This window comes from Chelonia mydas, chromosome 6 (assembly GCF_015237465.2).
Source record: "Chelonia mydas isolate rCheMyd1 chromosome 6, rCheMyd1.pri.v2, whole genome shotgun sequence".
In the NCBI taxonomy this organism is placed as follows: domain Eukaryota; kingdom Metazoa; phylum Chordata; order Testudines; family Cheloniidae; genus Chelonia; species Chelonia mydas.
The window spans coordinates 74,017,853-74,039,561 of NC_051246.2; the positions used below are offsets into that span (position 1 = coordinate 74,017,853).

The 21,709-nt window shown below is 42.2% G+C and overlaps 2 protein-coding genes across 2 annotated transcripts in view; one reads left to right on the forward strand and one right to left on the reverse strand.

Annotated features, from left to right (window-relative positions):
* Window positions 1-21,709, reverse strand: part of DISP2 (dispatched RND transporter family member 2) — a 36,548-nt gene that overhangs the window by 10,777 nt on the left and 4,062 nt on the right. Inside the window, exons 2-4 of the mRNA XM_037901441.2 lie at window positions 8,787-9,239; window positions 5,602-5,631; window positions 1,984-2,107 (exon numbers count right to left, since the gene is read on the reverse strand). Of these exons, the coding sequence (XP_037757369.2) occupies window positions 1,984-2,107; window positions 5,602-5,631; window positions 8,787-9,070 (438 nt within the window). The 5' untranslated portion in view covers window positions 9,071-9,239. The remainder of the gene's footprint in view (window positions 1-1,983; window positions 2,108-5,601; window positions 5,632-8,786; window positions 9,240-21,709) is intronic.
* Window positions 2,500-21,709, forward strand: part of CCDC9B (coiled-coil domain containing 9B) — a 162,888-nt gene continuing 143,678 nt past the window's right edge. Inside the window, exon 1 of the mRNA XM_037900487.2 lies at window positions 2,500-2,589. The gene's annotated coding sequence lies outside the window, so the exon portion shown is untranslated. The remainder of the gene's footprint in view (window positions 2,590-21,709) is intronic.

Here is a 21,709-nt window from a genome sequence, read left to right on the forward strand (position 1 = left end):
ATAGTCCATATGTGAACCTACAGAAATATAATTTATCCTTTCCTTTTTGGCCAGTAGTTAGATAGTTCATCCTGAACAGGCCAAGCAGGATTTCTCTCTTCCTCTCTAGATTAGGGATGTCAACCAAAATCAACAGCTGCAGAAGTAGGATTTATTTTCTTCCCTCTCAACACTGTCTTTAGTCCACACTGGAACCTTGACCAGAATGATTTTCTTCTCTTTCTCAATCTCTCCTGGAAAGGTGTCCTTCATCTCATCCTAGAGCCTGTCTGAGTAGGATGGTATTTTTCCATGTTTTTCAAGAACATTTTTTCTTAGATAGAGGAAAAGGGTAAACACGCAGGAGGGAGAGGAACTATTTAGGACAGGGGTCTCAAACATGCGGCCCATGGGGCTATTTCCTGCGACCCGCCAAGTGGCCCGCGCGCCCCCACCCCCGGCCTACCTCCAGGCCAGGGGTGGGCAAACTACAGCCCCCAGGCCGGATCCGGCCCCCGGGATTGCCCCCCGTGGCCCCGCGCCACTCCCTGAAGCAGCCGGCACAACATCCCTGTGGCCCGGGGGGGAGGGGCAGAGGGCTCCGTGCATTGCCCTGGCTTCCAGGCACCGCCCCCTGCAGCTCCCATTGGCTGGTAACGGGGAACCGCGGCCAATGGGAGCTTTGGGGGAGTTACCTGGAGAGCGGCAAAAGCAGCGCATGGAGCCCTGTGCCCTCGCCCACACCCCTCCCTCCCCTGGGCCGCAGGGACATGGTTCCGGCTGCTTCCCAGAGTGGAGCGGGAGTGGGGCCGGGACAGGCAGGGAACGTGCCCTGGCTCCAGTGCGCCCCACTGCCACCCCGAAGCCACTCTAGGTAAGTGGCACTAGGCTGGAGCCCGAACCCCTCCTGCACCCTGCCCCCCAACTCCCGGCCCTAAGCACCCTGCCGCACCCCTCCTGCACCCCAACCCCCTGCCCGCACCCCAACCCCCTGCTGCACCCCAAATCCCTGCCCTGAGCCCCTTGCTGCATCCCACACCCCTCCTGCACCCCAACCCCCTGCTCTGAGCCCCCTGCCTGCACCCCAACCCTCTGCCACACTGCACACTCCCTCCTGCACCCCGCACCCCAACTCTCTGCCTTGAGCTCCCTGCCGCACCCTGCACCTCAACTCCCTGCCCTGAGCCCCTGCCACACCCCGTACCCCTCCTGCACCCCCTGGGGGCAGGGAGGGGGCAGAGTTGGGGTGGGGACTTCGGGGAAGGGGTTGGAATGGGGGCGAGGAAGGGGTGGGAAGAGGCGGGGGCGGGGCCTCATGGAAGGGGTGGAGTGGGGGCAGCAAGGGGGGGTGTCAGTGATGCAGCCCTCGGGCCAATGCACTAGTCCTCATCTGGCCGTCGTGGTCATTTGAGTTTGAGACCCCTGATTTAGGAAATAGTAAAAGGGTACTACTAGGAGCAATATGTTGAAAACGAGCAAAGGAACATTAAGACTAAATAACAAGAAAAATGTTTTCATGAACAGTGAAATAGTCTCCAAAAGGAAGTAATTTCACTAAAATCCTTTAAAACTATGACAGGCCAATGCACAGGCAAATTCAGTGCAGAGAACACTCCTGTACTGAATGAGAGGGATGGACTAGTTTACCTAACAGGTTTCTTTTCATTTTCAATTTCTGTGATTCTCGTAGCAAAAGAAGAGCAGGGAATGCAGATTCCCTTTTATCCTAATGTGCTTTCTGATATTTCTGAGAATGAGGGGGTAGCAGATTGTCATCTGGTGGTAGATATTATAAACTATTAAGCATTCTGGGGGAATATGAGAGTGATAGTGTCTTTAATGTCCTCATGTATTTACAGGTCGGTTCTCTTCTCCATCCATTTCCAGAGGAGTAGGGAATGTGGTAATTTTACACTGCAGGAAGAAAACATAATTGATTGTTCCACTGATTTTCCTTGCATTCATGGATGACATGCCTGCCCCATATCATCTGCAGGGACTTACCATCAAGGGTTCTGAAAAATCTGGCAGATTTCCAACTAGCAGGCCAGCTAAAGTACAAACCAGAACGGTCACCGAACAGAGCACAAGGACAACTACTGGCCACTCAGCAATCACCTGGGAATAACTGGAATGAACAGGAGAAAACAAATGCTGCTGTTAACCTGATTTCTAATATTAACATGAAACATGCTGTGGTACCAGCACAATGTTAGAAGAAGAATATTTAATAGAATGAGGGCTTCCTAGTTTGGGCATTTATTTGTTAAAAAGCTCAGGGGGTAGGAGTTCTACTGAACACATTCTGTCTGCAATTGGATGCTTGCATGCAGTTCTCATTAACTTGGGTAATTACATTCTGCATCCCTACACTTCCCTGCCTTTTCAATTGGAAACAGTAAAAACTAGGCACTTGCCTCCCTGGGCAAAATGTGGCTTTTAATATTTAACTGCAAAAATCCATTTGGGAAGGTTGTTTTTCCCCCCTTATTATTTTGTTCTCCTCCTCCCACACATTGCACAATCCAAACTATCCACTGCCAGACAGTCTAGTCAGTGTGTAACTGACAAGAAGCAGCATGAAGTTTGGGATCTCAACAGAATACACAGGTAAGTAGATAATCAGCTTGTGAATCTGCTGCCACAAGATATTATCATGGCTAAGAGCTTACTAGGATTCAAAAGAAAATTATAAATGTATGCAGATAATAAGATCATTCAAAGTTATATTAGATAGAATTATTTTTATAAGGGATATAAACCCTCATGCTTCAAAACATACGGCAAACTCTCAGGCCAGGTCTATATGAGAAACTTTTGCTGGCACAGTAATGTTGGTTAAGGGTGTGTGTGTGTTTGTGTGTGTGAGAGAGAGACCTGGCATAAACTGACAAAGAATAAGTTATGCCGACAAAAGCACTCTTTTGCCAGTATAAACTGTAGCTGCACCAGGAGGTTTTCCTGGTTTAGCTATATTGGCAAGCACAGTTGCCAACTTTCATGCGGTAAATAAGCACCCCGACTTTCACAATAAGCCAAAAATCAAGCTAATCCCATTTCAAAACAAGCCAATCCCTAAGAACCCCAACATTTTATGTGACTAGATTCCCCCGGCGTGCAGTCTGGGACTGTGGTGGGCCTGCTGTGCACCTCTAATTCTCTCCCCCCTTGCCTCTGCTTGCCAGGAGCCAATCAAAAAAAAAGAAGCAACAAGCTGCAACAAGCTACAAGCTAAACAAGCAACAAGCTACAAGCCAAAAACTAGCCAACAAGCAACTCACAAGCCAATTAAGCCAAAATGGTTTATTATTTTAACTTGAAGCCCAATTTCTGCATTTTTTTCATGGGTTTGGCACGTCTGTTGGCAAGTTTTTTCTAATGTAGACCTCACCTAATTGCCTGGGGTTTCTTGTACCTTTCTCAGAAGCATTGGCACTAGCTACTGTTGGAGACAGGATATTGGACCACAAGGGCTATTGGTCTGATCTGGTATATTTCTAAATATTTATGTCTTTGTAAGGTCTAAGGACTATTTGTTAGCAAACAGTTCCTGGTGTATTTCAGATTCATGGATGAATTTACTGTTTACAAGCCTCAGAAGCTGTGCCGCTGCACTTCAATCCTGAACTGTAATACTCTAGCTAGCCCAGTCCCATGCGTCTCGTGAGCCAGAGACTGTTAATTGTGTCAAGTAATGTAGCTTCTTCATAACCAGGGACAAGAATGAGCCCATGAAATGCGTTTTCACTTGTGACTGAATCTGGAATTGAACCTATGACCTGTTTTTTTTAAATTTAGACATAGTTATTAAGCTTGCATGCGCAAATCAGCTATTTGTGCATGCAAAAGATCAGAAATGGCCACTTGCACATTAAATTATCTATTTATGTGTGGGACTGTGGTAATTTGATGCCTAACTTTTTAAACATCAGGCCCTCAACCTCCAGAGGTGAAAGATTCTTACACAAATCCACTGGAGAACCTATCTGATAAACACAGTTTGTAAGCCAAAAACTGGAAGCACTAAGAGGTAGAGAACCACCTGTTAAAACAGTTTGTATCTTGCTGATGTTAGCTTAAATGGATGTTGTTAATTAGTTTTAGGCCTCAAAATTACATTTTTACATGGAGTGTTGTGAAAGGAATTACAAAAATGTTTTCATGATTTTTTTATTTATGCATTTCTACAAAACCAATTTTTAAAATTGTTACATTCCACTGCTGTGCTGGTAACCCAAATGCAACAGCCCTGTAGCAGCCAGAAAGGGTGCCTCCTGCATTTGTTTTCATTCTCTAAGTTAAGTGTTCTCCAAGCATGATATTAAGAGGAAGAATAGAAGGTGAAAAATACCGTAAATTAGCTGTAAGTTGTACACATATTGAATCTATTTCCCCATGTTAAGTATCCTCACACCTTCTTGTCAACTGTCTAAATGGGCCATCTTGATTATCACTACAAAAGTTTTTTTTCTCCTGCTGATAATAGCTCATTTTAATTAATTAGCCTCTTACTCCACCTTTTCATGTTCTCTGTATGTATGCGTGTATATATATATATCTTCTTACTATATGTTCCATTCTAGGCATCCGATGAAGTAGGCTGTAGTCCACGAAAGCTTATGCTCAAATAAATTTGTTAGTCTCTAAGGTGCTACAAGTACTCCTTTTCTCATTCCTTTGGATTTAAATATGAGAAACATAGGGCAGGAGATTAGGGCAACAAGTAATTATTTTATTTATCTTTTTTCATATAACATTTCTTTCCTGAAGTGTGTCTAGATTGTCCATAATCACCTTTCCGTCATATACGATTCCATGTTGCTGCAGCATCGAGTTGCACTTTATACACCCCAACCTCTTTTAAACATTTTAGTCATCTAAATTTAATTGTAGAGCTTCTGGTGCATTAATACATGAAGAACTAGGAAGCACTACACATAACCTTGACAAACACATCTCCATCACTAGATACTGTGGGAAAATGCAAAACTCTGAGACTATTACTGCTGTTACCCTCACATTGAGCAATCTTGTGTCTGAAGATCTTCCAGTTTGCTTTAATTCTGAGATGCAGAACCCAGGAGAATCCACTGCAGTCATTTAATATCTACAATACTTGTGTTGTGCTTTTCATCCCTGGATCTCAAAGCATTTCACCAACGTAGGTAAACATTATTATCCCTATTTTCCAAATAAGGAAACTGAGGCACAAAGAGGTGTAATGAGTTGGTTAAGGTGGCATAGAAAGTCAGTGACAGAGTGGGGAACAGAATCCAGATTTCCTGACTCCCAAGCCAGTGGACCCGGCTGCTCCTCTAGGCTTGGTTTAGACCAATCAAGAAAAACAAATAAAGCTGTTGGCTGGGCCAGAGAAAGCGCACGCTTGGAGGAAAGCTATCTAGACAATGAAGCTCTTCATGAATGCAGGTTAAATTTATTACACAAACAGAAACAGATTTTTCAGACAGATGGGAAGCCTTTAATGAGGAGCTCTGCTCTTGCCTCTGAAGCTGCGCCTGTCTGGAACGTCACCAGGAATAATACACTGTGTTTCCTAATAGCAGGGTAGGAGAGCAATGATAATAGGATAGCAGGAAAGGAAGCATTTGATATTTAACATACCTTTTTGGCATCCTGAAAGCTTTGTCATGTCTGCAGAAAGAAAGAGATTGGTTGGTTTATTATTTTAACTTGAAGCAGTGTGCTGTGCTGTTAATGAGCAAGTTAACCCTTTCAGGAACTGTAAAACAAGAAAGCTGTACAGTGCAGTTCCAGCTGATGAAAGCTATCTGACACTAGTCTAAGTACATCATGAGGAGGCAGTCTAATGAATAGGACAATCTCTTCTCCCACTGGTCTTTTAAAGAAACACAACAGAAAGAGACGTAGGTTTGAATCCCACTCCTGATTTTTTGCCTTATGGGAAAATCCTATAGAAATTTAATTAGAACATAAACAATTTAGTTCTATGGAAATTACTCTATACACTAAAACCTATAGATTTTAATAGAAAATTATATATTTTCTACAGATTTTTTAACCATTCCATAGCAAGGGTATAATTCTCCATTAAATTCTATAGGATGGTTCAAAATAGAGTATAATTTTCTATTAAACCCAACAGGGCTTTTCCATCAGGGTAAACATTTGTGCATTGGGCTCTATTTTCTGCAGTCAATGCTAATGGTGGGTTGAGCGATATGGAACTGCTCATGACAATTTGCCACAAAACAAATGCCCCCATAGATGAACATTTGTTATGCCTAGCTGCACTGTTCTAAGGAGTTCAGCAAACAAATCTTCTCTGAGGGATTCAAAGGTCACTCTTGTTAACAAACCTTTGAGCCTGAGCTTTCCACTTGCACAATTAACAAAAGCTCCATTTCAGATCTGAAGAACCTTTTTTCCTCTCATCCCCTTTAACTGTATAGTCTTACCACCTCCTCATTCAGGGAAGGCTCAGGATTGCCCAGCATAAAAATTCTCTATCTCAGTGGTTCTCAAACTGGGTCAGGACTCCAAGGTGGGTTGCGACCCTGTTTTAATGGCTGGCGTTAGACCTGCTGGGACCTGGGGCTGAAGCCGAAGCTTGAGCATCACCGCCCAGGGCTGGGTGGCAGGGCTCAGGCTTTGGGTTTGGCCCTGGGTGGCAGGGCTCAGGTTACAGACCCCTGCCCGGGGCTGAAGACCTTGGGCTGCACCTTTGGCTCCCTGGGACAACAAGGCTTTGGTTTTGCCCCCTCTCTCCTCCTCCCCCCCACCCCCTGGGGTGATGGGGCTTGGGCAGGCTCAGGCTTCAGTCCCCTCTCCTGGGGTCATTTAGTAATTTTTGTTGTCTGAAAGGGGTCGCACTGCAGTGAAGTTTGAGAACCCTGCGTATCTCATGTAAAAGTGCATGCTGCTTAAGAGACTTTCAGTTGTATGGTGGCAGCTTTTCATGAGTGACATGGATGGGAGAATTGCAAAACAGAACAGTTCTGGTATTTGTAAAGCAAATGACGAGAGCCCAAACATTGTACTCTCCAAGGTACTCAATGGCACATGTTCATTTGTTATAAATCACTCACAGTTTTTTCATGCAGCATTAGCTCTCTCTGGATTTTGGAGTGTTGTTTATATTCTTTTTTAAACGGAGATTACAGTCAGAAGATGCACTGTGGATCTATATAGTAATCCTCTTTCAATAAATCTATAGCAAATTTGCTCAGATTACAAATCATAACAGTATTGTGGTGATGGTGATTATGACTTTTCTAACTGCCAACACTGCAAACTCTGCAAGCGCTTTGCAAAACCAGCTGAGTCTGTAGCTTAAATCATCTATTATAAAGAATTTAACTGATAATTTTGTTGAAGGTATATGAGCTAAAATAGGATCCTAGTCACTCTCTGATAGCTGTGGCTGTGAGGCTCTACAGTGTAAACAGAGGAAAACATAGGTTTTTTTCTGCTGCTAGATATAGCTCAAGAAAATAAAGGGATAGAATGTGCTTAACCTTGTACCAGAGTGCAGGGATAGATTCAACATTATCTAATCTACCTCTGTTAGGATCTTCTAAGGTACCTGTCAGTGTGATATTAAAGGGCTTGGGAACTTTAGTGCCAATAGTGGTCCTAAAAATAAGGAGAGGGGTGTAGTAGATGCCACTCCTCTCTGTACTCTTACAGCTCTTCCAGAGACATGCATGCCTGCTAGTGTGCGGCTTTTCCTTAGCCTCCACTTACAACCAACCCAGGCAGTGGCTTTAAGTCCCAGTTTAGTTCTCAGAGGGCTACTATGTTGAGTGAGAAGATCATTTTTACAGTCATTTTTCTGACCATCACCATACTTTAAGATAGAACACCCCGGTTCAAATGGAATGTTCCTTCCACAGAAAAGAAACCCTGGCAGCTATTTGGGATTCTCCAGCATTTTGATAGCCTCACAGGATGAAATGCACTCTTCGGCTCATTGAAATACTTAAGAACCAAAGGGTTTTGGGGTACTTCTTACAATATACCAGAAGAAAATATGAGAACTGCAAAATATGGGCCTGATCATGGCTAGATTAGATGTCTTGACCCCAGTTTGAGGAGCACTGGCATTATCTAATGAGTCCTATTAGGATCAAAGCGTGGGGTGCACAGTGGGAAGGAACTAGGAACTGCTTGTATGCCCGACACAAGTAGCACTGCTCACTCCATGTGCCTTGGGGGTGCCTATTGCCCCAAAGCAGAAGAGGAGCTGGCAGAGCCTTGCTCCCCATCTCCATCCTCACCACCTCTCCAGCACAGCACTTTCCCTTCCCGGCACACCCCAAAGCTCTAAGAGAGACTGAGAGCAGAGCAGTGTGAATAATGGATATTTTGTTTAACTGGCAATCTTGAAAAATTAGGAAACCAATTGTTTCAGGTTGATGAGAAAATTATACGTTTTTCAAATTTTGAAATCAAAAGTAAGAAAAACGTTGTTTGGGGTCTAACTGAATGTTTCATTTGACCTGAAATGAAATGTTTGGTTAGATTTCAATCAATTTTTAACATTTTTAATTCTTTAAAAATAGAATTAAAGGAAATTTCAAAATGAAAAGTCAGTTCAAATAAAAAAATTGAAATGCTTTGTTTAGAAAATGTCAAACAAAGCATTTTTGATTTTTCAGAATTTTTAGGGGATTTTTCCTCAGTTGAAAGAATTCAGTGAGATTGACATAAATTTGTGAAATATTTTGGTCACCAAATTTGCTATTTTTGCCAAAAAGTTTTAGTAGAAAAATTTTGCCCAGCTGCAATTGTGAATAACCCTGTGACCTGTACAGACTTTGGCTTACCTGACTGTTACAATGTGGTGCTGCACTGGTCGTGACTGCTGCTGGTCATGTGACCACTGTTTCCATTGACTTTCAGAGGTCTCGTGGTGGGAAGCTGGTAAAGAATTCCCACTGGAATGGTGGGAGCACAAAGTGGCCCTCTCTCCATGCCCTGGCAGTGGGGGCAAGGCATAGCTGTCTCTAGGTTCTTGCTGGTTGCAATGGTAATATAGGTGATGTTGATGTGAGTCCTGGGAGCTGGATGGCACCTGACCATTGGATTGAACAGACATTGGTCCAAGCATGCGGCTGGAGGAAGGCAGACGACCTCTCACCAAGCTGGGAGATGCAGTGATAGGGCACCGATGGACTGGACAGACTCTTTCCCAGGGAGCTCCACCATGGCTTGGTTCAGTCTTCCTGATCTCTGGCACATTAAGACAGGTTTGGCAATGTTCTGGGTTTACTTTCTCTCTGTGAGAAAACATGGAACAATTTTATCATGTACGAGAGTGGTGGAAAGGCCTTGTATGGGATCACATCTCCCAGTCTAAAGGTTTTGATAGATTAATATATTTTAAAGTCAGAGGGGACCATTATGATCATCGAGGCCAAATCCCACAAAACATAGCCCATAGAACTGCACCCAGTAAGTCCTGCATCAAGCCATATTTTGTGGTTGAGCTAGTGAGTCTACATTTTTTTAAGAAAGATATATGAGCTGGATTTAAAGACTTCAGGTGATGGAGACTCCCCCGCATCCCTAGGTAATTTGTTCCAATGGTTAATGTAGTGTATGGGAACTGGGTAGTAGTCTTTTAAATAGTTAGTGAGCCTTATAGGAGTGCTTACTGTGTTTTGTGTTTTAGAAACCTGGCAGAGTAGCATTGTGAATATGTAGCTAAGTTTTCCATGTTGTGCCATGGTTATTTGGACCCCACAGTTCCTTTGTGGTTTCTTCATGTTCTTATTGTTGTGTAAAGGGCAAAAGACACAACAATTAATGATCATAATCCAGGAATACAGTGAAACAGAGAGTAACCAAATGGCCTAATGAAACAGAAACTAAAGGAAACTAACCTACCACCACTGAGACTATGAGTGAACTATTCATTTAAAAAGGGGAAAAGGAGTTAAAATGTCTGGAAGTTTGGGGAAAACAAACTTTTTGATAGCTCAGTAAAGAACTGGCCACCTACATCAAGAGACTGGAACCACATATAATCACTACTGGCATAACTGATGAGAGATGGGCTAGTATTTGGAATAGCACCTGCACCTGCTACTTGGCAGCAAGCCATAGACAAGGAATTAGAGGGTATTCCTGGCACTTAGTGTTATTTGGACAATATACATTTTATGGGAGCTAGTTATGAAGAGCACCTGGAAAACCTCCAAAAGGCACATGTGAGGCTGTCATAGTCTGGGCTTAGAGCAAACAAGGAAAATGTGAATTTTTCAAAGACTCAGTTATGTATTGTAGCCATACCATTGACAAAGATGGATTGCGTAAATTACAAGAGACAGCTGAAGCTATCCCTAAAGCATCCCAACCAAAAAACATGTCACAATTACTTTCTTTTGGGGGGATGGTCAGTTATTGCTATAGATTCTTGCTTAAGACAGCAACAGTGTTATCTCTCCCAAATGAACTGTTACACAATGGAAAGAAATGGTGTTGGTCCATACAGTGCACCAAAGCTTTTGATGAGGGCAAGAGTCTTACAGCATCTGAAAAGATCCTTGCACGCTATAGTGGATCTTTGCCTCTAAAGTTTGCCTGTTTTCATACTGAAAGGCCCATTGCCTTTGTTTCTAGATCTCTTACCTCAGCAGAATGTAACTCAAATTGATAGAGAAGCTCTGAGGTTAGCCTGGGGAAAAAGTTTAATCAATATCACTATAGGAAACAATTTACTCTAGTTATGGATAATCAACTTCTAGTCTCAATTTTTAACCCAAAGAGTATTAGTAGTGGCTTCTGCAGCACAATTACAGAGGTGAGCAATATTCTCGGGCACTCACTGTTATAATATTGAGTTCAAAAGTACCAACGAACATGCAAATGCAGATTGTTTGTCAAGCATATGCAGACTGCTATGAAGTTCAGGTCACACGTACTCCAGAAATTACATGGCCGGCCATTTGGGAATTGTAAAAACAAAAGTCCTTGTCCAAAGTTTTGTGTGGTACCCAGGCAATGATACACAAATAGAGGAAATGGCAAAACAATGTCCAGCTTGTCAAGAAAACACAACACATGCCTAAACATGCTCCTTTGCATCTTTGGGTGTGGCCAAACCCTGTGGCAGTAAATCTACATAGACTATGTTAACCCATTTATGGGACATATGTTTTTGATTGCACTAGGTGACCACTCTAAATGGCCTGAACTATGCTATATTAATTCAACTAAATCACTGCAGATGGTAGAAGGGTTAAGACTCTTGTTTCCAAGATCAGGAGTGTCTAAAGAGATTGTCAGTGACAAAATAACTCAATTCACATCTGCAGAGTTTCAGTTGTTTGTCAGAAAAAATGGTATCAAACATGTCACATCAGCTCCTTACCATCCTGCCACAAAGGGATTAGTGGGAAGATTTATCCAGACATTAAAGCAATTGATTTGTGCTATAACTCCAGATAAAGGTAGTTTACAACATAAGAGTACGGATTTTTCTACTGGCCTATAGGAATGCAAAACATGCCACTACAAATCAGATGCCAGTGATATTGTTTATGGGATGTAATTTAAGATCTTGCTTGGACTTGTTGAAGGCTTGTTAAAGTCATGCCTGTGGCAGTCAATACAGTTGTCCCTAACACAGTGAAGGGCAGTTGGAGTGCATGCAGATGAAGGAGAGAATACAATCCTGTGGGACAGAACACATGAAAAACATTTACTTAATCTTTCCTCATGTCTACTTATTATACAGCACCTTGGCTGAAACACACTTATTGTATACCCCAATGACTTTTGCCAGCTCCAGGGGGCAGAGTTAAGGATCCAAAGCAGGGCTGGTGTGTACCATAACTCTGTATTTTCTGGTTTTTAGAAGTTTAAGTTTGTTTTACGTTAACTATTTATTTCCTGGTTTTCAGTGGTTTAAGTATAGGTGTACTTGACCTGGAAGAGTCCAAGGCACTGCCAGTCAATTTTAACTCTATGTTAAAGTTTTTGGGCACTGAATTTTAGTTAGAGTTCTGGAATTGTGGTCCACACTATACGATGGCCAATTCAAGATCTTTTTTCATTTCATTTTTATGTTCTAAGATGATATGTCATTGTTATTTCCTGTACCCTTGACCGTATTTTTTCTTGATATTCATTATGTACAATTTAAACAAGCAATGATTTACTAAAATAAACAATAATTCACAGATATGTTGCCACACTGACAAATTACACTTTTAGAATAATAGAATCATAAAAATGTAGGGTTGGAAGGGACCCAAAGAGGTCATCTAGTCCTTCTCCCTGTGCTGGGGCAGGACCAAGTAAACTTGGACCATCCCTGACAGGTGTTTTCCTAATCTATTTTTAAAAACTTCCTATGATGGGAATTCCACAACCTCCCTTGGAAGCCTATTCCAGTACTCCACTATCCTTAGAGATAGAAAGATTTTCCTAATACCTAACCTAAATCTCCCTTGCTGAAGATTAAGCTGTTTACATCTTGTCCTACCATCAGTGGACATGGTGAACAATTGATCACAGTGCTCTTTATAAGAGCCCTTAGCATATATGAGGATTGTTATCAGGTCTCGTCCCCCCAAGTCTTCTTTTCCCAAGACTAAACATATCCAGTCTTTTAACCTTTCCGCATAGGTCATGTTTTCTAAATCTTTTATCATATCTACGCTCTGCTCTGGACTCTCTCCCATTTATCCACATCTTTCTTAAAGTGTGGTGACCAAAACTAGACACAATACTCCAGCAGAGGCCTCACCAGTGCTGAGTAACAATGACTTTCTGTGTCTTACATATGGCATTCCTGTTAATACACCCCAGAATGATATTAACCTTTTTCACAACTGCATCACATTGTTGGCTTATATTCAGTTTGTGATCCACTATAACCCTGAGATCCTTTTCTGCAGTACTACTGCCCAGCCAGTTACGCCTCATTTTGTATTTGATTTTTCCTTCTGAAGGGAAATACTTTGCACTCATCTTTAATCAATTTCATCTTGTTGATTTCATACCAAATCTCATATTTTTCCAGGTCATTTTGAATTCTAATTCTGTCCTCCAAAGTGTTTGCAACTCCTCTGAACTTGGTGTCATGCACACATTTTATCAGTGTACTCTCCACTCCATTATGCAAGTCATTAATGAAAATAGTGAATAGTACTGGACTCAGGACAGACCCCTGCAGGACTCCACTAGACACCTCCTCCCATTAATAAATATTCTCTGAGTAGGTCCTTCAACCAGTTATACATCCATTTATAGTTATTTCATCTACACCTCTTTTTTCTAATTAGCTTATGAAAATGTCATGTGGGACTGTGTCAGAAGCCTTACTAAAATCAAGATATAGCACGTCTACTGCTTCCCCACATCCACTCGTCCAGTAACCCTGTCAAAGAAGGAAATTACATAGGTTGGTATGATTTGTTCTTGCCAAATCTATGTTGACCATTACTTATCACCCTCTTATCCTCTAGCTACTTACAACTTGCTTAATAATTTGTTCCAGTATCTTTTGGGATATTGAAGTTAGACTGACTAGTCTTTAATTCTCCAGGGTCCTCTTTGTTCCTCCTTTTTAAAGACAGGTACTATGTTCCCTTCTTCAATCCTCTAGAACCTCTCCTGTCCTCCATGAATTTTCAAAGATAATTGCTAATGGTTCTTAGATTGCTTCAACGAATTCCCGAAGTACTTTACAATGAATTTTGTCAGGCACTGCTTACTTAGATAAGTTAGCTGTATTCAAGTCTTCTTTAACTTGTTCTTTCCCTATTTTGGCTTGTATTTCTTCACCCTTTTTGTTAATATTAATTGTGTTGAGCATCTGGTCACAATTAACTTTTTTAGTGGAGACTGAAGCAAAATATGCATTAAACACCTCAGCCTTCTTGATGTCATCCGTTATTAGCTCTTATTCCCTGCTAAATAGTGGACCTACACTTTCCTTTATCTTTCTGGTGCTTCTAATGTATTTATAGAACCTCTCCTTATTGCCTATTATGTCTCGCGATGTAACGCATTTTGTGCCTTAACCTTTCTGATTTTGTCCCTACATACTTCTGATATTATTTTGTATGTATCCTTAGCAATTTGTCCATGTTTCCATACTTTGTATAATTTGCTTTTGAATTTTGTGTCATTAAAGAGCTATTGATGGAGCCATATTGCCTCTTTTTAGTCTTCCTATCTTTCCTTCACATTAGGATACTTTGCTGTTGTGTCTATAATATTTTCTCTTTTAGAAACTGCCAGGTGTCCTGAACTCCTTTTTCCCTTAGACTTTCTTCCAATGGGAGAGTAGCTACCTGTTCTCTGAGCCTGTAAGTCCATTGTCCTTATTCTGCTGCTTTTATTTCTTCCTTTCCATACAACCATGAAATCTATCATTTCATGATCACTGTCAACTGCTTTCTACCTTAAGATTGGCAACTAATTCCTTGCCGGAATTCAGAATCAAGTCTAAAATGGCTGAACTTCTGAAAGTAGAAGTTGTCCTCAATACATTTTGGTGATCTAACTCCTATAAGATATTTGGATTTTTAAAAAAATTATACATCCAGTGAAAATACAAATTTTCTTCCTTTAAAGAGCTGGTGCTAGATAGTGGAGTGGGACCAGAAACTGTTCATTGATTTTTCATATCTAGAGTGTCTGTCTTTATTACTGGAGGAGAAAAACATTCTCATGTACAACACTGTGAAGCCAACTAGGGAGATGGGGGAAACATGAGCAGTGAAAAATTCCTCCTGACACACTCAAAAAAGCAGCCTGCTACAAAAATGACTGATCATAAAAATGGACAGATAACCCTTTAATTTATTCAATTGCATCCAATTGTTGCTTAAATACATGAATATTCTTGACTCTAACACTCCTAGTGGAAGTCTGTTCCCCCTATTCACCACTATGCCTGTAAAATAATGCCACTTTAAATTCTTCCTCCAGATGTTCCCTCCCAGCTGATACACTTGACCCTGGCCTGTCCAAGAACTTCATAGTTTATAATAACTTGAGCTAGTTTAAATCTTTCACTTAAGTCACTTGTTAATCATCGCTCATGACTAACTAATTCCAGTTCTGTCAATCATTTATCATATGTAAGCACTGAATTTCCATTCATCATCTTAGCTGTCCTATGCGGTACTCTCTCCAACTTCATTATAGTGTCACCGTGGTTATCCAAAGGTCTTACAGGAAACCTGAAGCTTTTGGATAATTGTGGGTTGGTAATCACCTATGTAAGCTTTGAAGATATCAAAGTCTGCAGAAGCTACAATCCCAATTAGCTGTGGATCTGGCAGCCTCAACATTTTATGTGCTGCAGTTCTTGCCAGAGTCGTAGACCGGCTCATGTTTGTTTGTTTGTACCAGGTCATAACACTATTATTTTGCTGCATAGACAGGACCCTCTAATCATATTAGAGAAGAGAGGATGAAGGAGTTTGTGGTGTTTGTTTACTGTTGGGAGGTGGGGGGGGAGGAGGAAAGGAGAGGACTGGCTAGATCAGTGCATTTATGAATCATTTGCACACATGCTTTAATGATACTGGAACTGAACAAGAAGCTAACAACACTGAAAGAAGAACATCTGGAAGATAATTTCCAATCAGGGTGATGTGATATATTCAACAATTTTTGGGCTGTGGGGGCAGAAATGTTCCCTCGGGCACAGAAAAGTAGCAGCCTACAGTGGTGACCTCACAGCCTCATTTTGTCAAACCCAGCTGGATGCAATCCAAGAGATGAACAAAGAGAGGAGAGGGAGGCAGAGAGCAAGGACCAGACTGAAATTAACTGCTCCTGTTATCTACCATTGCTGGTTGTGTTCCTTACAATGTTTGCCTCCCTCAGAAGCTGGCTCAGAGCTCCAGGGCTGGCAGCTAGGGTTACCATGCATCCGGTTTTTAACCGAAATGCCCAGTCGAAAAGGGACCCTGGCAGCTCCGGTCAGCACCACTGACCAAGCCACTAAAAGTCCAGTCGGCAGCGCAGTGGGGCTAAGTCAGGCTCCTTGCCTGCCCTGGCTCTGTGTGGCTCCCAGAAGCAGCAACATGTCCCTACGGCCCCTAGGCACAAGGGTGGCCAGGCGGCTCCGCATGCTGCCCCTGCCCACAGGCACTGCCCCTGCAGCTCCCATTGGCCAGGAATCGCCTAGGGGCCACAGGGACATGCCGACCGCTTCCGGGAGCTGCCTGAGGTAAGTGTTGTATGGAGCCTGCACCCCTTACCTTCTGCATCCCAAGCCCCTGCCCCAGCCCTGAGCCCCCTCCCGCACTCTGAACCCCTTGGCCCCAGCCCAGAGCCCCCGCCTGCAATCCAAACCCCTCATTTCTGCCCCACCCCGGAGCCCTCACCCCCAGCCAGAGCCCTCACCTCCTCCCGCACTCCAACCCTCTGCCCCATTACGGAGCCCCCTCCCACACTCCAAACCCCTCATTTCTGGCCCCAGCCAGGAGCCTACACCCCCAGCCGGAGCCCTCACCCCCTCCTGTGCCCTAACCCCCATCCCAGCCCAGTGAAAATGAGTGAGTGAGCGAGGGTGGGGGAGAGGGGATGGAGTGAGTGGGTGGCGTGGCCTTGGAGAAGAGGCGGGGTAGGGGTGGGGCCTTGGGAAGTGGCTGGGCAGAGTGCAGACAAGGGTATTCAGTTTTTGGCAATCAGAAAGTTGGCAACCTTACTGGCAGCTTAGAGCTCCAGGTCCCCCCACTGTGCGCGGCAGCTTGGAACTATGGGTCCCACCCACCAACCACGGTGGCTCAGAGCTGCGGGGCCCCTGCCAGCCATGGCAGCTCGGAGCTCTGGGGCCCCTGACAGCTGACAACTCCAGTCCTGCTGCCCTGGGGATGAAGCAAAAAATGTCACAGAAGTCTCTGGAAGTCACGGAATCCATGATCTCCATGACATAATCTTACCCTTACTTATGGCCCAACTGCTCGATTGGATTAAATGACCGTCCTCTGGGAAGCAGTAACTTTATGAAAATTTGGTCTCCACTGGAAGTTTCCTCTTTCACTAAGATATTCAGACAATTTGAAAATCAAATTTATGAAACTGTACTAGTCACCTTGTTACATTGCTTTCCTGAGATGATACCACAGCACAGACAACAAAATTTTTCACCACCTGAGGAATCAGAAACACCAAAAGAACAAAGACGGTATCTTCCTCTTCCCCTGTGAAAATGTGCAGGAAAGCTTAAACAATTAATGACTCCTAACTAGACTCCTTTCTACTTCTTTACCCCACTGGAAGGTAGAGCAACAATGATGCAGACTAAGCAGAGGGTGTGGCTTATGCAAGGAGCCAGGACCACTGATCCATAAAACATGGGATTAGCAGAGGCCAAGTCCACAGATCTTGGCCCATGTATGCACCTAGAGTCTGGATCTGTGCCATGCTGTCAAGCTTCAGCACTGGCTAAATACATGGCTCAGGTGCTGCGTGGTCCGCCCCCAGCCTCCCATGCACACAGCGTAAAAGCTGTAGAGGAAGAGTTAGTGCTGGAAACATGCCGTGTAAATTGGCTGGTCCCCAATTCCTTCTCATTGGCTGACTACACCCAGTCACATGGAACTGAGCTCAGGCACTGTGGCAGAAGCAGCTTCATATGGAAGGGAAACGATACCATATAACCACCATCCCCCTCTGCACAGTAACCCCATTTCTCCAGCATTTCTGTAATTTTGGTTCTCTCTGAGCCATGCAGTGGGAGAGGGCATGTGACTCAAACTGAGAAAGGAAGGGGGAACAAATCCAGCATTTTTAAGGAGAGCTGTAATGTGGGTCTATGAGACCCATTCTGAAAAATATATGGGCTTCACTACCTCCCTGATCTGCTGCATTTTCCCCATTGTGTATTTCTTATTTTGATACTGTCTCAATGATGTAATATTCCTCTGAAGATGTTATACGAATCTGTAACTTAGCAGGATGCCATCACTCACTGTTTTCCCAAGTAATTTAAATGTCTTTGTTTATTATGTACTAATAATTTATATTGTGGTACACCTAGAAGTTGGAGCCTTTTTGTTCTAGACCCTGTACAAGCAGATCGTAAATGACAATCCCTGCTTCAAAGAACTTACAGCCTAAAAGACAAGATGTACTAGGCAAATGAAAGAAAAAAGCAGGTGTGGGACAAGGGGAGAGGGGAGGTAACAAATATAACAGACTAGCTCTGTGGACAACTCTAGCCAATAAGTAGCAGTAATCACCATTCACATACTCTTAAAAATGGAAGAATTACAGTCCCAAGTGGGTTTTTCCTCACCTAGAATATGGATTCTACCAATTTTCTTCAAATAAAAAAAAACCCTCCTGTGCTAAGACCTACTACTGTGTGCCAAGTTTCTGTCTAGACTTGATATAATTTTTACTGAGACTTACAATAGAAGTTTTTAGAAGGGGCACTATAATAGAATTTAAAGAAAGGTTTATAATAGATGCACTGACAGATTCTTTTCTCAAGCACTAGGAATATGACACCAGCAACATGAAAATGTGACACAATAGTTGAGAGGGAATGAGTTCTTCTCTGATTTAACTTTTTTAAGGTGATAAAAGGACCATATTTTAGACAACAGGGAGCTCACAGCTGCAAGCATTCAGAGACAAGGCAGAGATAACAGAAAAGCAGCACAACGCTATCAGAATGCATCAAGCACTCAAACTAAAACTGTCATCTACTGTTCTGCATAACAAGCAATTAAAAATAGTTATAGGATACAAAATTAAAGAAAATAAAACAAAACAGGAAGAAGAGATGACTCATAAATATGAGAGGATCAAATATTGTTCAACAATTATGGTTTGTTCATATGTTGCTAGCATGTTTAAAGATGTTTAATTTTTTAATGTTAGTATTGCATCTTATTAAATGAGGGCCTGCCTTTAATGGCCTTTAGATTAGGCTCTTAGACCTGGTCTACACTAAATGGGTAAGTTGATGTAGGCTGTCTTGTGTTGAACTAGCTGTGGAAATGTTTTCACTTAAATTTGTCTCCCGCCGAAGTAAGTGCCTTTCTACGGCAATTTAGTACCCACTTCTCCCAGTGGCATAGAGCCACTGTCAATGTAATTACACTGATGCAGTGTCAGTGTAGACACAGTGTTGCTTACATTGGATGTTACTGGCTTTCAGGAGCCATCCCACAATGCCCCACACTGACAATACAATCAATACAAGCGCTCCTGGTGAGGATGCGCACCGCCAACACAAGGAGTCAAGTGTGCGCACACACAAGCGATTTAATAATTGCAATGGCTGCATGCCGACATAAGTTAGGTCAACATAATTTTGTAGTTTAGTGTAGACATGGCCTTAATTATTGGTGGAATCTGATAATATCCTGAGAAAGATAAGTACAATAGCCCAAAGTCATCACTAGTGAGATGTCATTGGCTTCTGTAGCATCACACCAGGATGAATTTGACCCAATTTGTGTACGTCACGTGGTTGGGATAATAGAAAAGCAAACAATCTGGAGCCCATTTCTGCTCCTGCTTAAGTCAATAAGAATTTTGTGACTGTGTCAGTCCAGGCTCTTGGGATGGCATCTTTGATAATGTGTACATACCATATTATTAAGCCTTCTGATTTTAGGTTTTAACCAATAAACAATTATAAGAGAAAGAAAGAAAGAAAGAAAGAAAGAAAGAAAGAAAGAAAGAAAGAAAGAAAGAAAGAAAGAAAGAAAGAAATCAGGGATTATCCAATAAACACCAGAAAAACACTGGAAATAGTTACTTGTATCTAAGGGCTTATCTACACAGAGCAGTTATGTGGGTTACAGGGGTGTGATTTCTAAAGCACATGAACGTGTTGTTAATTGATTAGTCTATGTAGACCCTGCTGGTGCACACTAAAAATTCCCTAATGAACTTTAATATAGTAATTGCAATAGGGAACATAAGAAAGATTATCCATTATAATATATACAAAGAGAACCCCCCCCCCCAACACTTGATTTTTGGATATCTACATAAAACTCAATAATTACTGAAAAAAATTACCCCCTCTCCCCCAAATAAAATTAACAATCCCCAAAAACCAGAAGTCCTACATATCAGGCACATTTATGGTGCCAATCCTGCATGATTCTGAGGATCTCTTGTGAGACACTGAGCACCCTCAATTCCCATTGACTTCAGTCACAGCAGTATTAGGCCCAATTCCCCCTTCCTCTTATGCACAGAAAATGGACCAAATTCATCCCAAGAATAACACTGAAGTCAATAGAAGTAGAGGGTGATCAGCACCTTTCTGGATTGAGCCCTAAATTTGCAAGTTGTGGGAGAGAGAAGATCTAAGATTTTTGTTATTTAACTGACTAAAAATTTGTATAACAATAATTTTAGAGGGGGGCCCAATTACTTTCACTCTTTCCATTGGCCAATATTTTGTATACTCAATATCTTATACACTGAAAAAAATTCCACAGGTTTTTTTCATTATAGCAGCAGAATCTATTCTTGAGGAGACCTGCAATCTTTTTAATGGGACTCTTGAGTATGTTAAATCAGTATGAAGAATTAATGAGATGGCAAAAGGCTGCCTCCCACATTTGTACTTTCCACTGACAAGAAAAGTTTAGCTTTACCGTTCTTATCCTTTGATGCTACTAAACATAATATTGAATTTACTACCAAATAGCTATTGATGCACTTGTATTCAAACACACATATATGCATATACACATAATAAACAAAAGACATGATATCCAGAACTGGATGTTATTCACCCAAGAAGGTGAATACTGAAGGAATTAGCTGAAGAAATCTTGGAGTCACTGGCAATAATATTTATAAACTCATGGATAACAGGAGATATCCTGGAAGACTGGAGAAGAGCTAACATAATGCCCATCTTTAAAAAGTGGGGGAAGGAGGAGCTGGAGAACTATACACCAGTCAGCCTGACTACAATACCTGGGAAAGTAAAGTATAAAACATACAATTTGCAAATATCTGGAGGATGAAGGGGTAATCACTAGCAGCCAGCATGGATTTACCAAGGACACATCAAGCCAAACCAGTTTCATTTCCTTCTTTCACAGGGTAACTGGTTTGTTGGACAAGGGGAATACAGTGGACATAATATTCCTGGACTTCAGCAAGACTTTTGACACAGTCCTGCATGACATTATGATAAGTAAGCTGGAGAAATGTGGGCTTGGCAGAACTACCATTAAGTGGATACATATTTGATTAAACAACCACAAACAGAGAGTAACTATTAATGGAATGCTTGTGGCACCTCAGAGACTAACAAATTTATTTGAGCATAAGCTTTAGAGAGCTACAGCTCACTTCATCGGATGCATCCGATGAAGTGAGCTGTAGCTCACGAAAGCTTATGCTCAAATAAATTTGTTAGTTTCTGTCATAAATATAAAGGGAAGGGTAAACACCTTTAAAATCCCTCCTGGCCAGAGGAAAAACCCTTTCATCTGTAAAGGGTTAAGAAGCTAGGATAACCTCGCTGGCACCTGACCACAATGACCAATGAGGAGACAAGATACTTTCAAAGCTGGAGGGGGGGAGAAACAAAGGGTCTGGGTCTGTCTGTGTGATGCTTTTGCCGGGGACAGAACAGAAATGGAGTCTTAGAACTTAGTAAGTAATCTAGCTAGATATGTGTTAGATTCTGTTTGTTTAAATGGCTGAGAAAATAAGCTGTGCTGAATGGAATGGATATTCCTGTTTTTGTGTCTTTTTGTAACTTAAGGTGTTGCCTAGAGGGATTCTC